The sequence below is a fragment of the Felis catus genome, chromosome E1, assembly GCF_018350175.1.
Source record: "Felis catus isolate Fca126 chromosome E1, F.catus_Fca126_mat1.0, whole genome shotgun sequence".
Classification (NCBI taxonomy): Eukaryota; Metazoa; Chordata; class Mammalia; order Carnivora; family Felidae; genus Felis; species Felis catus.
The window spans coordinates 7,919,454-7,938,187 of record NC_058381.1 but is presented as its reverse complement, the minus strand read 5'-3'; the positions used below and the strand labels follow the sequence as shown (position 1 = coordinate 7,938,187).

At 47.3% G+C, this 18,734-nt stretch overlaps 1 protein-coding gene across 1 annotated transcript in view; it reads right to left on the bottom strand.

Annotated features, from left to right (window-relative positions):
- Positions 1-18,734, bottom strand: part of COX10 (cytochrome c oxidase assembly factor heme A:farnesyltransferase COX10) — a 140,360-nt gene that overhangs the window by 105,264 nt on the left and 16,362 nt on the right. Inside the window, exon 4 of the mRNA XM_011288832.4 lies at positions 528-652. Coding sequence (XP_011287134.3) covers positions 528-652 — 125 coding nt within the window. The remainder of the gene's footprint in view (positions 1-527; positions 653-18,734) is intronic.

The window sequence follows — 18,734 nt, the reverse complement described above, 5'->3', positions numbered from 1 at the left end:
CTCTCTCTCTCTCTCTCACTCTCTCTCTCCCTCCCTCCCTCCCTCCCTCTCTCTCTCTGCCCCTGCCCCACTTGCGCTGTCTCAGTCTCTCTCAAAATAAATAGGTAAACTTCAAAAAATAAATAAAATAAAATATAAAATACAGTGTTGTGTATGTAAACAAATGCAGGCAAATCAAACCAAAGAAAGAAGAACCCATACAATGATAAGCTCGGGGGAAGGTGCCTGAAATGCAGGAGCAGAAAGCCGAGCAAAAGCTCGAAACCCGTTCCAACCCAAGGGCGCCTGGCCGTTTGAAGCCGATACACGGCTGCTCTCTCACCTGAAACACCTGAAAACCGTTCACCGCAGAAGAGACAGACGGGCTGTGTCACCCACAGACCTCCACAGGATACGTGGTGCCACAAGCTCCCGGGACCTCTCCATCTCTATACGTGGTCTCGGAAGTCATTTATAAACGCGTGACAATACCACCGTCTGGGAGAAAGTCACATCACCATAATCGCGCTGAAAAGTGACCGACTGACCTGATTGATGCAGTTGGCAGCACAGGATGCAAGGCCCGTTCCCACAAAAGTAAGCAGGAAACACGGCAGGTCAAAAGGTCCCGGGGCCAGCGCAAATCCAGCCGAGGTGGTGCTGACGACCAGAGCTGCAATACAGAAACAGAGCAGACTCATCACCGATGCAGACTCGGGACTTTAATGTTAAAGCCCCAAAACAAGCCCTCTTCCACACACACCAATCAATTTCATCAGTGACACGAACTATGAACGAATCCTCTCTCATTAAAAAAATTAAAATTTTTTTCTGATTATAAACATTATATACGTTCATTAGTAGAAAAATGCTAATATTCCTTTAAGTCCATTATACTCAAGAGTAAAAAAAAAAAAAAAAAAAAAGATCAATGTTCACTTCTTCATCCAACAAACCCTTACTGAATACCTAATTCCCGACCAGCACCTGGCTGCGTGCCAGGCCGAGTACAGGATGAAGGTACGTAAGGTCTCGTTCCTGCTGTCGGGGACTTTACTGGGCAGGGAGGTGACAGACACACGTCAGTAACTCTGACACATACAAAAGGAGTCCCAAATCCAGGACAAGCTCCAGACAACCTGAGCAGATGAGAGAGCAACCTGAGAAGATGGTTCTGGGGCTCAGAATCCGGCTAGAGGAGTACCAGAGGGAGGTGACAGTCCTACAGCCCCCAGGGGGAGCCGAGGGGAGGGGCGAGGTGCAGGCGCAAAGCCGTGTCATGCAAGCATCTGCTAAGGCTGCTCCTTTCGTTAGGACCTGGTCCTTCCTTCCTGGGGGTTTACAGAAGCTGGCAGGGCCAGAAAGTGTCTAGGACTGGGACTGATACGGGGCTGCAGAAGTTCACTGGAAAAAGGATCACCAATGGTGGACTGATGGGAGAAGACTTCGACCAGACGGCATCCAAGCTGGAGCTTCGGGAGGGGAGGTAGGACACGGTGGAGAGTGGGAGGGTGGGAGACATCACAGGCAGTTGGGCAGTTCCGAGAGCAGGCACAAGGGCAAGAGAGACCAATGTCGAGCGTCTCTAGTAATCGGACACCATCTGCCTGGATTTCGAACCAAACATCTGGGGAGCACCGTTAAGTTTCACCTTGCCCTACATCGCAGCTGCAGAGAGGTACTGTCTGTTAAACCCACCTCTACTGCCAACGTCAAGCCCGCTGATTCATAACCAGGGTGGCTCTGCCCCCAGGGGACATCTGGTAACATCTGGAGACATATTTGGTTGTCACACTGGAGGTGGGAGGATAACGCTGTCCTCCAGTGGGTGGAGGCCAGAGATGCCTCTAAACACCTTATGGCGCAGAGAGCAGCCCCCCGTCCCCAAACCAAAGAATTTTCTGGCCCCAAATGTCAACAGTGCTGAGGTTAAGAAACATGTAATCTAGTCTGAGCTACTATCTTGTGTGGACAAGTGCAAGGGCCTGTCTCCTACGTGGCCTCCTTGCTTCCGCCTTGTCCCCTCCCGTCTCCCAAATGAGATTTTATAAGTATAAACAGATCATATCACCCCGCTTAGAAAGTCCCCAGGGGCGCTTGGGTGGCTTAGTTGGTTAAGCATGAGACTCTTGGTTCCAGCTCAGGTCCTGATCTCACGGTTCGTGGGTCTGGGCTGTGCCGCTGCGTGTGGACCCTACTTGGGAGTCTCTCTTTCCCTCTCTCTCCGCCCCTCCCCTGCTCATGCGCACGCGTGCGTGCACGCTCTTTCTCAAGACAAATATTAAAAAAAAAAACAAAAAAAAAAACAGGAAGAAAGAAAGCCCCTTGACACTACACCTGGACTAACAGGCAAACTCCTCTGTCGTGTGTGTGTGTGTGTGTGTGTGTGTGTGTGTGTCTGTTGTAGCTCTCTCTAGCCCACTCACTGCTCTCCATCAGGAAGGCCCGGCTTTCTTGCCTCGGGGTCCCTGTGCTTTTGTGTCCCCTGCCCCCTTCTGTGTCCTTCAGATCTCGTCTCAGATATGACTTGTAAGGGAGGACCTCCCTCTCCGGAAACCCCCTCAGGCAGGAGCTGTGACGGAGGCCTTCACTGCTGCAGGATGGTCACGGCTAGCGCTCCGCGAGGGACACTGCAGTGTTTACCAGAGGAAGGGGAGGAGGGGTGCAGGCCGCCACACCGCAGGCAGAGCTCAGGGTGAGGAGTTTACATGCCGTTCGGTTGGCAGGGGACTCACTGACGGCCCCATGCAAGGCAGGGATCCATCACTGGAGGCCAGCCTGGAAGCAACAGGCACCGTGATTTGCAACAGGCAGGGAGTGTTTCAGACAGTTTGAGAGGCTGTACTGTCGTTGATTTTTTTAAGTTTATTTATTTTGAGAGAGAGAGAGAGAGAGCATGAGCAGGAGAGGGGCAGACAGAGAGAGGGAGACTGGGAATCCCAAGCAGGCATTGTGCTGTCAGTGTGGAGCCCGACACGGGGCTCGAACCCACAAACCGTGAGCTCATGACCTGAGCCGAAATCAAGAGTCAGACGCTTAACTGACTGAGCCACCCAGACGCCCTGAGAGTCTATATGGTCAATACACTCTGAATGAGGTAGTAAACGCGGGACTGAAATAGATATAAGGGATATTGAAATAGATATAAGGGATATTGTGACGGGTCCATTGCTAGGACTTGATAAATGTGAGAAATGGAAAGACCAAACAAAGTAACAAGAAAAAAGGATACAAGGTAAAGTGTTGCACCGGGGGACTTGGAGAAGGATCAGAACATTACCAGAAAGGAGTACATCCGGGGAAAGGTGAGCAAGCTAGCTGGTCTCAGGAAAAATGTGCTGGTGTTGAAGAACCACCGGTATCTGCGTGGAAAGGTACAAATGTGAAAGGAAAGAGACTGGGAGGCAGGAGAGAAACACGAAGCTCTGAAGTCACTTGCCCAGAGACCAGGGCTGAGCCCGAGGGGGATGGATGAGGCCGTCGATGGACACTAAGCGCAGTGGGAAGAAGTGTATGAAAAAGTCAGAATTTGGCAGATGGGGGAAAGGAAGCAGGGACAGACACAAAGAACATCAGGAGACAAGAGTCAGGAGGATGAGGTGTCGTCGAGGGGCCGCAGGAAACAGTGCCAGGGGCACCACCACTGACATCAACAAAAAATGCCAGGGAAATTGGTAATTCCTCCTAATGATCACGAATTGCTTGGCATGTCCTTCAGGCTAGTTTTATCAGCAACATATAGAAACTCTCTGTTGTTTTACCATGTGGACAAGCCCCGAGTATCTAGACCAGACACGGGCTTCTCGGTGTCTCCGTATTTCTCTGCCCGGGCTCACGGCAATGTGCAACGGGGAGTGACGTACGTGTGCGGAGGTGGACACCCTAAACCAGAAGTCTCTAGTGAACATGTCCTTTGGCAAGGAGGTCCCTCCTTGAACGGCGTGGTTCCCAAATGGGGTGTGCATCCACATCTCCCGGGAGATGATTTAACCTCCAGAACAGAGCACAGACGCTCAGTGTTAAGTAGACAGCAGAGCGAGTCCAGGAGCGAGAACACAGGTTGGGATAAAGGTTACAAAAAAGGACGAGCAGCAGAGCAGGAGCTGAAGGCAAAGAAGAGAAAAGAGGGCCTGGCTCAGGCCAGAGAGCGCGCCCAGTCCCCTCTCCCCTCCTCTGCTCCGGGGGCCCAGCCTGCCCGGGCCCACAAATCGTACTACAAGCCAGAGCGTAAGAATCTCACGTGAGTACAGACGATGGCTGCCTGGAGACTTACGCCCAAAAGCAAATGCCACGGTGACTCCGGGCTCGAGCACAGCAGTTGCAGGTGCATGTGAAGGGACCTTTTACCCACGTGCAACAGGGAAAGAACAGCTTCTCATTTAGCGGTCCATTTAGCCACACCTGCGTGCACACGGCAACTACCAAGAAGGGCATCTTTAGAATAAACGAAACTCCTTTCACAATACTCAAAACAGCTCCGGTCTTTGAGGAGGATTCTTCATTCTTTACCGATGTCACACTGTCAGTCACAAAGCTTCGTGGACAGTCCCGTGTCTGAGACGGAGTGTCACCTTGCTTTCTGCACAACTCAGAAGCTCTGGAGAGAGGTTAGGTGACTCCTCACCTATCACCCAGGTGTGGTGACAAGCCAGGACCGGAAGAAAGGTCTGGAACGCCCAGGCTACTTCTTAACTGAACCACCAGCAAGAAAGCTTGATGGTGGCAGTGGGAGGACTGGAGGGAATAGAAACCACAGGGCTTGCCCTCTCGAAAGAACTAAGTAAGTTTTTTTACATCCATGGAGCCAATCATTTGACATCATCCTTGATTCTGTGTTAAGGCCTTGAACCTTTAACCAAAAGCAGACTAAACAACTATGGTCGTTAAAAGAGCTTAGAAAATCCACAGTAACTTTCTCAATACACAATTAGTAAACTCTACAGTCACCAGGATGGCTTTAGCTATCTCGAAACATCCACATCAACATTTTGTATTGTGTTTTATCAGCAGCTAAAAACAAACAAAGCATTTCCACCCCAGTGGGCGAGACGGCACCGCAATCACTGAACTGTCAAAAGAAAAACCGCAAAAAGAAAATTCGCTTTGCTGAAAACCAGAAAGGGTGCGTAGCTCCGTGAAGGCAGAACTGATCGTTCAGAGGAGAAAGTCTCCTGTTTTCTTTTCAGCTGCCTCAGAGCTTGACTGAGTGACGGACGACAGAGGAAGACCAACAAATTTCTGACGGGTAAGTAGAGAAGAGGTGGAAGGCGGTTTGCAAAAAAATTGCCCAAGGGACTATGTCTCAGTGAGACAGAAGAGTGACTCAATTTACCAAGCAGAAAGACTGCCTGATGTAAAGCTGTATGAACCGTAAATGGTACAGCACGTTACAAAGTGATAGGGACTAGGGGCGCCTGGGTGGCGCAGTCGGTTAAGCGTCCGACTTCAGCCAGGTCACGATCTCACCGTTTGTGAGTTCGAGCCCCGCGTCAGGCTCTGGGCTGATGGCTCGGAGCCTGGAGCCTGTTTCCGGTTCTGTGTCTCCCTCTCTCTCTGCCCCTCCCCCATTCATGCTCTGTCTCTCTCTGTCCCAAAAATAAATAAATGTTGAAAAAAAAAAACAAAAAACAAAAACAAAGTGATAGGGACTATTATTACTATTACAGAGGAGGAAATCCACATTTGATAACACATTTCTGCCCAAGCATCAAACCCTAACAAAGAATGTGTTTATACCTGCTTTGTCAAGGCCATTAATTTAAAGAAAAGAGAGAGGCAGAAGGGATTGATAAACTGTACAAGTAAAATTGACCACAGCAATATTCTCATACAGAACGGCCACAACTGTAATTAAACTTTTCATTGATTTCCTGGGATTCATTACGTGGAATCACTTTGCAACACCAGGATCTCATTAGAAGTGGGTGTAATATATTCTTTCATTAATAACACTTGAAATTATATTTTATTTGGTAATCTCCTATTCTGCCCCTTCACATGTAAACATGAAATCAATGCTGCCAACGAAGCATGACCCATCCAACAGAGGCCCAGAGGCGCTGGACTCTGGGCCCTGACGTCTCTGGGAGGAAGTCAAGGAAGAGTCATATTCCCACCCCTGCTGGAGCCTGGCCCACCCTCCTGGTTGGGCGTCCGGCCGGTGATGCGCAAGCATCCCGTGCAGAGAGAGTCAGCGGCAGCCTGTGCAGGTGCCTAGGGAACAGCAGTCCCGCCTACCAGGCCCAGCTCCGCCCAGCTGCAGGTCCGCCCGTCTCTTCCGAACCATAAAGCCCGGTCTAAGATCTGCCGGGGCCACCTTCTTCCACAGCCCGTCGTTAACAGGAGTCCACAAATACGGGCTCGTCTGCCAGCCTTCCCTGGGGAGAACTGTGTAATACAGGTTTGTCTGGAAACAGGTGCAAGTCCGCAGGCCCCACGGGGCTGGCAGGAGCAGAAGTCCCCGAGGTGAACGGCCCAGGAGGGCCACGTGGCAGAGAACGGCAGGCCGCCTGGAGGAGCAGGACAGTCCGGGCGGATGGCTGGAAGGAAAACGGGGTCCTCGGTCCCTGGCAGCCAGAGAAATGAACTCAACGAGGCTGGAAGAGGACCCCAGGTGAGAACCACAGCCCTGACCCCAACGCTGACTCCTGGGCGGAGGATCCGGCCAGGCCGGGCCGGGCCCGGAAATAACTGCGTGCTGTTTTAAAGCACCAAGTTGTGCTAACTTGTTGTGTAGTGAAAGAAAACCAGCACGCACTGGAAGTTTAGGAAAGGCCAGTCCGCCGACCACACGGAGAACCGACCGGTGTGGAGGAAAACCCACTCAGGGCACCACGTAAAGGCCGCTGCAGAGCGCTGGGTGGGAAGGGGTGAGGCCTAGGGGTACGGCGACGGAACAGAGGGGTGGACGACGGGTTTGAAGGCACTGGCAGAGGCCTTCAGCATCCAACACACGGAAGTGGTTACAGCAAAGGAGCGAACTCAGAGGACAACAAGACCTTACTGTTAAGGGAACAGTCACAGAACTGTCAAAGGGAACTCAGGGCCAACAAGTGTAATCTCGGCCCCGATGCGAGAACCCCGCGACCACATTTTTGGACGGATGCTACCTCCAGATCTGGGGACCCTGGGAACCCCTTCTGCATGGAGGAAGAGCTCTAGCTGACGTGGTTCTCTCTCAGACCAGGTCCAGTCAGCTTCCTCGAAACACCTCCCTACGGATGTGACTTTGTCTTCCCGAGTGACCGGGAAGGAAGTACCTCTCACTCCTTCAATCGCCAAGCGCAGCTCTCCCACTGTCTGGGTCTCCCCACGGGAAGTGTCCCTAGGGACCAACTGCGCTTGACTTCCACACTCCTGTTCACGCCATGTGACACCTTCAAGAGACACGCTAGGTTCACTATGACAAAAGCACGTGGCACGACGTCGGGCAAATAAGGGGTTAATGAGCGGTGCTCTTGCTAATTGTTGAGATGTGGTTCCCAGAATCCTAGATGAAACAGGTCTCTGGCCACTGAGCTTAGACTTCACATTTCTAAGGGGTGCCCTTAGGAACTTCAAGAAAGGATACAACACTGCCTTACAAGCTCTGCGTGCCTCGAGGGTTGTAACGCAAGGTACCACTGCCTCACTCTTGAGACTGGAGAGCAGTCCCTCCATAAATGTGGGTAAAAAATGACAATGACAGAAACACAAAACTTACATTTGTGGAGCACTTTACAATGTCAGAGTGCTTTGACTAGTACTTAAATCTCAGAAGCGCTAACCTTCCAAAAAAAGTAGGGTGTGGAGAACTCCGGGATACGGGAAGAGTGCATGAGAACTTTCACTTATATTTGACTTATTTTATTTTATTGTTTTTTAATGTTTATTTTTATTTCTGAGAGAGAGAGAGAGAAAGACAGAGCATGAGTGGGGGAGGGGCAGAGAAAGAGGGAGACACAGAATCTGAAGTGCGGGCTCCAGGCTCCTAGCTGTCTGCACAGAGCCTGATGAGGGGCTCGAACTTGCGAACTGCGAGATCATGACCTGAGCTGAAGTCGGATGCTTAACCGACTGAGCCACCCAGGCACCTCTGACTTTACTTATTTTAAAACACACATTTCGCATATCTTAAAATTAATACAGTGTGCTGGTATAACAGTACATGAGTTTTATTTACAAATAGCTATACATTTTTCTGTTCTATGTGACATTTACGTGCAATAGCATAAATACTATTATAAATACATGTACGTGCACATAAATACATGTATGTGCACTTAAAACTTTTTTACTGTATATGCACTTGAAATACATGACTAACAAACTTCATAGACCCTACTCTAAAAAAACAGCAAGGCAGGGGGCGCCTGGGTGACTCAGTCGGTTGAGCCTCCGACTTTGGCTCAGGTCATGATCTCGTGGTTGACGAGTTCGAGCCCCTCGTTGGGCTCTGTGCTGGCAGCTTGGAGCCTGGAGCCTGCTTCTGATTCTGTGTCTCCCTCTCTCTCTGCCCCTCCCCCACTCATGCTCTGTCTCTCTCGGTTTCAGAAATAAATAAACATTAAAAAAAATTTTTTAAAAACAGCAAGGCAAGCATGGTAGGTATTTACGTCTGGTTTTATATACGGAGATACACATCCGTGGGAGTGAGCTCAATGAAGGGTCTAATCAAGACAGTCGTACGGTTTTTGCACAATAGTCGGCCCTCTGCTTTACGGGGTATTCTTTGACAAGTACGACGAAGACTGCTTTCCAGAAGGAGAAAATTCAACCAAACGAAGGGACACGCGTGCACGCACTCACACCCCCTCTCCCCCCACATCCGCCTAACCGATTACAGAATCACAAACCAGCCCGGGAAAGCTCAGACAACACCGTATGCCTGCCTACACGCCACGATGCTGTTTCTTCCACTACAGGTTTTAAGGGCACTGTGATGAGTCACAGGGGAGGGAGCCCAGTCTGGAAGGTGGGGAGGAGCCTCCCTGCTTACGTGACACGGGGCGCTTGCTCTGTCACCATAAACTGAGGTTCCGTCAGACTCGGAGTGGGAGTCTGGCCACGCTGTCCAGCTCTGATCTCACAGCGTACTTTCCAGTGCAGCGTTGAACCACGTAAGGCCTTCGCCTTCGCCCCGTATGCAAGAGCTTTTCTTGGAGAAGCAGTTTTATCAAGAATTATTATTATTATTTTTTTTTTAATTTTTTTTCAACGTTTATTTATTTTTGGGACAGAGAGAGACAGAGCATGAACGGGGGAGGGGCAGAGAAAGAGGGAGACACAGAATCAGAAACAGGCTCCAGGCTCTGAGCCATCAGCCCAGAGCCTGACGCGGGGCTCGAACTCACGGACCGCGAGATCGTGACCTGGCTGAAGTTGGACGCTTAACCGACTGCGCCACCCAGGCGCCCCTAGAATTATTTTTTTTTAAAGGCTCAATACTTTGAGAACTATCGGTCTCTGAGCATAAGCACAACACAGGCACTTGGACTTCCTTTCTGAGATCGTCAGTTAAAAATAACTACAAAGAGGGGCATCTGGGTGGCTCAGTTGGTTGAGCGTCGGACTTCGGCTCAGGTCACGATCACGGCTTGTGGGCTCGAGCCACGCATCAGACTCTGTGCTGACAGCTAGGAGCCTGGAGCCCGCTTCGGATTCTGGGTCTCCCTCTCTCTCTGCCTCTCGACAATAAATAAATGTTAAAAAACAAAAAAAAGCTTTAAAAAAAAAACTAGAGGGGCGCCTGGGTGGCTCAGTCGGTTGAGTGTCCGACTTCAGCTCAGGTCACGATCTCACGGTTCGTGAGTTCGAGCCCCGTGTCAGGCCCTGGGCTGATGGCTCAGAGCCTGGAGCCTGCTTCCGATTCTGTGTCTCCCTCTCTCTCTGCCCCTCCCCCATTCATCCTCTGTCTCTCTCTGTCTCAAAAATAAATAAACATTAAAAAAAAATTAAAAAAAATAAAAAGATTAAAAAAAAACTAGAAAGATTGTATCAGAAAAATTGTCACCTACATCCTGATTTTATCTCTTTTAATACTCCCCCTGCTTTTTGTTTTAGCATGAGCTCCTAAAGAAATAAGTGAAAAACAAAATTCCAATAAATCAATTTGAGTAATTATTAACTCTGGCAAAAGATTTGGTCAAAAGATTAAAACCCCTGGCTAAACGAGAGTTTGAGATTCTCTATAGATTTCAAATTATCCTTGTGATCTATTATATCTCATGACCCCTGATAGCGGATAGAGCGCAATACTGTAATCTGAGTCCTACAAACCTGAGACGTATTCTCCTTAAAGCTCCCATGTGTACTAAGTGTATAGGGAATAGGCAGTTAATGAATCTGTCTGTGGCTTTGCTTACGTGTGTGTCCAAACAATGGAATCAGTTTTGTTACCTGATCTCAAAGTTCAAAACGGCAGAACTTAATTAAGAGGCAGGAATTAAGTCTTTTCTGATTCTAAAATGAGCATGTCGGTTTTTGCTTAATAGCTGTACTTAAAGATTTCCTCCTCTCTCTTCATTCCTATTAACAGCTTAAGCCTCAAATAGCTCAGTTTCTAAGGAAAGTGAGCTTTTTAGGCTTCAAGGCTCTGCAGCGGGTCTGTGAACTCTGTGAACGTCCTGACCTAGTCATCTTACTTACCTTACATAACGCTCATATCAAAGAAGGTGGTAATTCTGGTGATCACTGTTCACTTCGGAGCAAAAGTCACCTGATGAGTGACAGGGTACTTTTTTCCTCAGCCACATTAAAGGATATCAATCAGGGGTACCTGATTACAAACCATAACCACTTCTGGTTAAACGATAAGGCTTTTTATAGGGATTTTTAATAACACAGCTGCAAAATGAAGAACTTTCGGGGCCTTCCTGTTTTCCTCTTTTCTTTTTTTTCATATACTTAATGACCAAAGCTGGTCAAAAAAATAAATAAATAAAACCCTAGGACCAAATTAAAACTCATACTTCAAACTGATGGAGCACCACTGTTACCAAAATGAAACATTTAAGGATGGTCCCTGGGGGCAATTCACCAGGAAGCATTTGGTCTGCATTTACAGTTAGCATTCAGAAAAGGGAAATGAAATTATCTATCAAGTCTGCTTCAAAAACCAAATAAAACCTGTTTATATCTAAGTTAATAATGCAACACATTTGAATGAGATCCTAAGATTATTCTTTCAATTAGTTTTTCCTTGAACTACCTAAGCTTTTCTACTTTGTAAGCACCCTATTTCTTGTGTTTTTTTTCCCCTTCCAATAAAGAAATATTTCTTCTCAATATACTTAATAAACAACACTTTACAACCTCCGTAATTGACTAAAAACCTTTTCCATAAAACTAATGTGCATTAAACTTTTAAGAAGTAGAAATCTGTGCTTAGTCAGTTAAGTGTTCGACTTCAGCTCAGGTCATGATCTCACGGTTTGTGAGTTCGAGCCCTGCGTCCGGCTCTATGCTGACAGCTCAGAGCCTGGAGCCTGCTTCGGATTCTGTGCCTCCCTCTCTCTGTGCCCCTCCCCCAACTTGCGCTCTGTCTCTTTCTCAAAGATAAACAAACATTAAAAAAAAAAAAAAAAGAGGTGGCAATCTGTCTTCTGCACAATGAGTTGGCAAGAAGGTATTGTCAGTTAAGCGGTTTTCACTAAAATAATGAAGCTTTTTCTCAGTTTCATCTCAAAATTGTTAAGTGTTGCTATCCAGACAGCATTTTATGATAAACATTTCAAATAAAGAATTAAGGGGCGCCTGGGTGGTTCAGTTGGTTGAGCTTCCGACTTCGGCTCAGATCATGATCTCGCGGTCCGTGAGTTCAAGCCCCGCATCAGGCTCTGTGCAGACAGCTCAGAGCCTGGAGCCTGCTCTGGATTCTGTCTCCTCTCTCTGCCCCTCCCCCACTCATGCTCTGTTCTCCCAAAAATGAATAAACATTAAAAAAAATTTTTTTAAATAAAGAAGATTACATGTCCATCTAAGGTATAATTCTGATTTTGACAGTATTTAGTATTTATCTACATTTGAGTATTTTTTGCCACACACATGTAGCATGTCAATAAAATGGGCCTGCTCATGTGTTCTTTGCATCTGGACCTAAATTCATACGTATATAAAAGCATCATGATTTTCTCTTGCACTGAAAATTTTCATTTACTCCTAGTGATTAGACAGTTATGCACTAATGCTGGCTGTGTCATTATTCTAGATCGTTCGAGACAACTTTCTAGCACAAAGAATCTTTTAGAAATACTTTTAAGATGGCCAAGAAATGGAAGCATTCTCTTACTGAATGCTGCTGTCCCTTTAAGTGAAACTGACAATCACCATTTCCCAACTCTAAGAGATGATTCATTGATAATCTTTTTTTTTTTTTTTAATTTTTTTTTAAATTTTTTTTCAACGTTTATTTATTTTTGGGACAGAGAGAGACAGAGCATGAACGGGCGAGGGGCAGAGAGAGAGGGAGGCACAGAACCGGAAACAGGCTCCAGGCTCCGAGCCATCAGCCCAGAGCCTGACACGGGGCTCGAACTCACGGAGTGGGAGATCGTGACCTGGCTGAAGTCGGACGCTTAGCCGACTGCGCCACCCAGGCGCCCCATTCATTGATAATCTTTATGTTCACTACTTATCTGAAAGAAATAAAAAGAGGTCTCTTAGCTGGGGGCTAGATTAAAGCACAGCTGAGTCCTCGAGGGCCTCCGGGAGTTGGAAGGGGTACAGCTTTCACAAACTCGATGAACTTCCTGGGTTAACGCAGTGGGGCTACCCTCCATTCCCACAGTTACACGGAGTACAAAACACGGCAGCAGATTGAAAACTTCAGCACAGCTTGGCAAAGGTGAAAGCAACACTGTAAAAAAAGGAACAAAAGGAACCACAAGGCACAGGGGCCTGAAGTCCTCTGCTTCAGGTACAATCCTTTTCAGTCACCACGAAGCATTCAACTACTACAGTACGGTAAAATCATCGACTGTTTGTAATTAATAGGCTAAACTGTTCCAAATCCTGTGGATGATGGCAACAGGGTCCATTGTACTTTCTTTCCCCCACAACAGGCATCACAACAGTGTCCTGGTTAGTGCTTCGGAGGGGGGTGAAGTCAAGGACGCTGTGAAGAACGAGGGGGGTAGGGGTCCTAAGCTAGAAGGCTTCCCAGGCTGATGTCAAAGCTGAAGGCAGAAGGGTAAGGAGGAAGGAGTTAACCTGGTGAACAGGGAAGAGGGTGAGGTTCGAAGCGTTGGAAGCAGAAGAACAAGCACAGGGTGAGAGAATGTTCTAGATAAACACCCACTCCCCCACCTAAGGGCCAAAAAAATAGCAAAGTGTAAATACAGATAAAAATGCACCCTGTACTCTCTTACTCTTGATATGTTAGCATTGCTCTTTTCCTTCTTTGCCTCCAAATTCACTCTCCCTCCCTTCTTGGGATCCACAAAATAAAGCTCTGGGGCAAACACTTTTTTTAGTACTGAAAGAGGTAACCCTGGAGCATTCTTTTAAAACTTGTTTTCGTGTTTCATGCCTTAATCTCAATAAATAAGATGCTAGCATACTTTGCTTTGAACTAGAAACCAAGCCCTTGATAAGAGCCCAAAGTGATAACCAGGCCCCTGGGCAAGTCTGACCTGCAGGGATGAGAAGCAAGGGCTTGGTCCTCCCTAGAGATTCAGAGGACACACCCTCCCGGGTGGAGGGAGATCTGTGTGGACTTGCAGGACCAACAGGACTCCCAGGTATCAGGCTGATGGAGCTGTCCAGTGACCAGAGGTTGCGGGGGGGGGGGGGGGGGGGGGAGGGGAGGAAAGGAGGACAGGGGAGAAAAGGCAGTGACAGGAGCGAATTCAGATGAACCAGGGTAGCGGGAAGTCTCCTGATGAGAACAAAACCTTCGTTTCTGTTAGAAATGGGAAGCCAGGTAGTTTGCTGATGGCCAGCGTCAGGGGTAGGGGAGAGGGCACTGAATGGGTTCTCCAGAGAGGAAGAGTTTCTCAAAGTGGGATCTGGGGACCATCAATAACCAGACGGGCTATTAAGATACAGATTCCCGGGGCGCCTGGGTGGCTCAGTCGGTTAAGCGTCCGACTTCAGCTCAGGTCACGATCTCACAGTCCGTGAGTTCGAGCCCCATGTCGGGCTCTGGGCTGATGGCCCAGAGCCTGGAGCCTGCTTCCGATTCTGTGTCTCCCTCTCTCTCTGCTCCTCCCCTGTTCATGCTCTGTCTCTCTCTGTCTCAAAAATAAATAAACGTTAAAAAAAAAATTAAAAAAAAAAAAGATAACAGATTCCCTTCCTACAGATTGCCTTGATGGTTACAGCTTTGTAGTACAGCTTGAAGCCTGGGATTGTGATGCCTCCAGTTTTGGTTTTATCAATGTTACTTTGGCTATTCGGCGGTCTTCTCTGGTTCCATACAAATTTTAGGACTGTTTGTTCTAGCTCCATGAAGAATGCCGAAAGTGGCTAAAATTAACAACTCAGGAAACAACAGATCTTGGCGAGGATGCGGAGAAAGAGGAACCCTTCTGGACTATTGGTGGGATTGAAAACTGGTGCAGCCACTCTGGAAAACAGTATGAAGGTTCCTCAAAAAGTTAAAAATAGAACCACCTTACGATCCAGCAATTGCACTGCTAGGTATTTATCCAAGGGACAGAAAAACGCTGATTTGAAGGGGCACATGCACCCCAATGTTTATAGCAGCGCTATCGACAATAGCCAAAGTATGGAAAGAGCCCAAATGTCCATCGCTGGATGAATGGATAAAGAGGATGTGGTATGGATATATATACATATTATAGTCTATATATATGGGTACATAGAATGGAATATTGCTCAGCAATGAAAAAGAATGAAATCTTGCATTTGCAGCAACGTGGATGGAACTGGAGGGTATTATGCTAAGCGAAGTAAGTCAGCCAGAGAAAAACAGATATCATATGACTTCACTCACGTGTGGAATTTAAGATACAAAACAGATGAACATAGGAGAAGGGAAGAAAACATAAGGTAAAAAGAGAGAGGGAAATAAACCATAAGAGACGCTTAAATACAGAGAAGTGAGGGTTGCTGGAGGGGGGGCGGGGGAAAGGCTAAAAGGGTGATGAGTAGGAAGGAGGGCACTTGTTGGGAGGAGCACTGAGTATCATATGTAAGGGATGAATCACTGGGTTCTACTCCTGAAACCAATATGAATTTAAGTAAATAAAGTTTAAAAACAGAAGATGACGGGGAAAAAGTGCTGGCACATCAGTGAACAGCCACACCCACGACAGGAAAAGGGAATGTCGAGCTGGCGAACCAGACTTCACTTGAATACACTACATTCGAGGTGCACCCGTGTGGCGTAGTCCCAGGGAGGACTTGGCGGTGTTCTGTCTTCTTCGGAAAAGCGGACAGCGGAGAGACAGGCGGCCTGACGTCCTCCTCCTAGAAGAGGATGCATCGCATAATGAGGCAGCCTGGGGGGCGCTCTGAGGACACGGTGGAGGTGGCTACCGACAGCTGACTGGGCTGGACAGACAGAAGGAGGAGGCCACGCTTCACAAGCTCCCTTGCAGCCGGAGGTAGCCAAGTTGTACAGCCCTGGGCAGCGAGACGCAAGGAGAAGCCCCAGTCCGGAGCTTTCCTTCCCGGATACAAAGGCAGAGTCTCGGAAGGAGGTTTCTGCCTTCCTACGATGTCCCCCTTCTTCATTGTGACCCCGGAGGAGTGGCAGTCACCTTGCACTCCGGAGAACAAAAGCCACAGGTGAAAAATGGCAGCCGAGGGGAGGAGCCAGGTATGTTGACAACCTCCCATAGCACAAGCTCTGGACTTCATCATTCCAGACGCCTCGAAACCAGAGAAAATAAACCCTTTATTTGAGTCACTGTTCTTCAAGTCTTCGGTTGCGTGCAGCCGAGCCCGTCCGCAACTTCGTTTACTTCTTCCTCTCTCTCCTCTTCAAACTTGTCGGTAGTTTTTGCGAATGGTTATTAGCCTCACGAAATGTGTCTTCACGTTCCTCTGGCATCAACCATGGTAGCATCTTATACTCGCAATCAATTTCATTAACATCGAACTGATTTAAAGCAATTAAATCATCTGAAAACAGAAGAGCCTAGATACATCTGTTTGTCATCTAACTTAGAACACAGGCAAAGGCATCCTCATGGCCCACCCTTACCAGAAACCAACGGAAATGAAGGCATAAAAATAAAAACCAGAGAAAGACCTGCATCGGCAATAAATCAGGTAGAGAGGATATACCAAAACCCTCAGGAAATGTTTGTCAAATTTGGTGCAGGTGAAACTGAGTTGAAGACAGTTGCTTTATTGTTTGATTGGTAAAAATAACTGGATACCTAAGTACCAACTAATAAGGGAACAGAGAAAGATGTGAAGGGAAGGCCATCTGATGGTACCCATTATGTCTTCCTAACGTGGAGAGGTAGAGAGCAAGGGGCAGAGGCGGGGGTGGACCATGGGCAGGATGGGCCCATTCCATGAAAAGTCCCTTCCCCATCCCAGCAGGACCATTTGAGGCAAGAAAAGTGGTCTTGACACCAAAAAGGAAGCAGGGCCTTGCCGCGACATACTTCTGAGACAAGGCACAAACGTTTCAGAGCATCGGTCTGATGTAGCATGACACCCCCTAACACTATGTCCTGGCACAGGGGGTACTCTTCAGCCCGGCAGGCAGCAAGTACCCAAAAAAGGCTGGGGACGGTTGAGGGAAGGGGCAGACTGCCACTAAAAACCAGACTTGGGAAGCAAGATACCGGCGCTGTGATTTCAGAAACACAGTGGAAACGACTTTCAGGGAAAATGTTCCCTTGCTGGTAGCTTGCTCCCTCTGCATCTCCTCAGGCCACAGCAACCATTAAATACAAATTTAAAAACTCCAGGAGTGCCTGGGTGGCTCAGTCGGTTAAGCATCCAACTTCGGCTCAGGTCACGATCTCACGTTTCATGGGTTCGATCCCCGCACTTGGGCTCTGTGCTAACAGCTCGGAGTCTGGAGCCTGCTTTGGATTCTGTGTCTCCCTCTATCTGCCCCTCCCCCCGCTCAAGTTCTGTCTCTGTCTGTCTCTCTCTCAAAAATAATAAACATTAAAAAAACAAAAACCTCCAGAGCCATTCTTCACCCATCAAATAGGTCGAGTTTAGTTGAAAAAGCATATTTTGGGGGCACTGGGGTGGCTCAGTTCGTTAAGCATCTGACTCTTGATTTCCGCTCAGGTCATGATCTCATGGTTCGTGGGTTCAAGCCCCACACAGGGCTCTGTGCTGACAGTGGGAGCCTGTTTGGGATTCTTTCCCTCCCTCCCTCTCTGCCCCTCCCGACACCCTCTCTCTCAAAATAAATAAATAAACTTTAAAAGAAGGAAAATAAGGGGCGCCTGGGTGGCTGAGCTTGTTGAACACCTGACTTCAGCTCCAATCGTGGTCTCACAGTTTGTGAGTTCGAGCCCCACACCGGGCTTGCTGCTGCCAGGGCAGAGCCGGCTTTCGATCCTCTGTCCCCTCCCTCCGCCACCCCTCTCCCACTCATGTTCCCTCTCATCCTCTCTCTCAAAAATGAGCAAACATTTTTAAAAAATTTTTAAAAATAATAAATTTAAAAAATAAAATAAAAAATAAAAGTTAGTTACTAAGCATATAATTATTAAGGTAATTACGTGAAGATATAAATGAAAATTCAGGAATATAATTCTAGTCAATCAATATTTTTACGCAAATGGGAAAGGCTGCTTACACAGAGCTGAAGACTGCAGTAAGTTGACTTTTAAAAACGACACCAGCAACGTAAAATGAAATTGCACCCTCCATTCTTGTTGCTTTTCTTTTAATAAGAGGCATTCTAGACTCCAGGGGGGAAAAATCCACACATTGATAGACTGTAGTTTGTATCAGTCCCGTCGACAGGATCACCTATTGGTTCTAACAATCTATTTTCGTGTTCTGGTCTCAGCAAGTAGGTTGTAGCTTTTCAGCACAGATGTTATTCAGGGGGAAAAAAAAAAAGCCTGGCTTTTTATTGACCTATATTAAGTATAAACTCAGCTGAGTCACCAAAGCCTCTTGTGATCCTAACCCAAATAAAATCTCTTCAACCCAGTGTGGTCCTTGCAACAAACTCCAAAAACATATTGTAAATAGCTCAGCTGGCAAGAGGCACTCAAGGGAGACATATTACTACTTCTTTATAAATTCAGTCTTACTTCCTTTCATACAAAAAAATAAATAAATAAATAACTAAAAAAACAAAACCAAAAACCTTTAAATGGTGCACCATTTACCAGCAAACATTTGGCTCAGATCCTGGCATAAGGGTCAAGGGATCCCACTCTCCTACAAACGAAATAGAAGTATGGTCACTATGTGGCCCATTCACTTATTCTATAGTTAATTATCCTTGGTATATTACAGCTATAAACAAAGAGAGGCAAAGAAAGACTAGTTCTATAACGGTGATCGCTGACTTTCAGATATTTCTGTCTCGGCTATCATTAGCTATAAATGAATGGCCCAAGATGTTAAGAGTCCGAAAGAAATCAATTGATAGATACCAGGGAGTTTCTTAAAGAAAAAAAAAAAAAATCCTGCTGACTCCAAGACATGTGTGAATCCAAGTAATAAACTAAATGGGGAGGTGAAAGGTCAAAGAAGAGGGTAGGGGTCACCCAAAGGGTGCCGCCTCTTTAAATGGAATAAGCAGAAGGAAATGACTTTAATTCAATTAGCTCGTCCAGAAACCTGGGGCATGGAATACATAACATGATACGAGG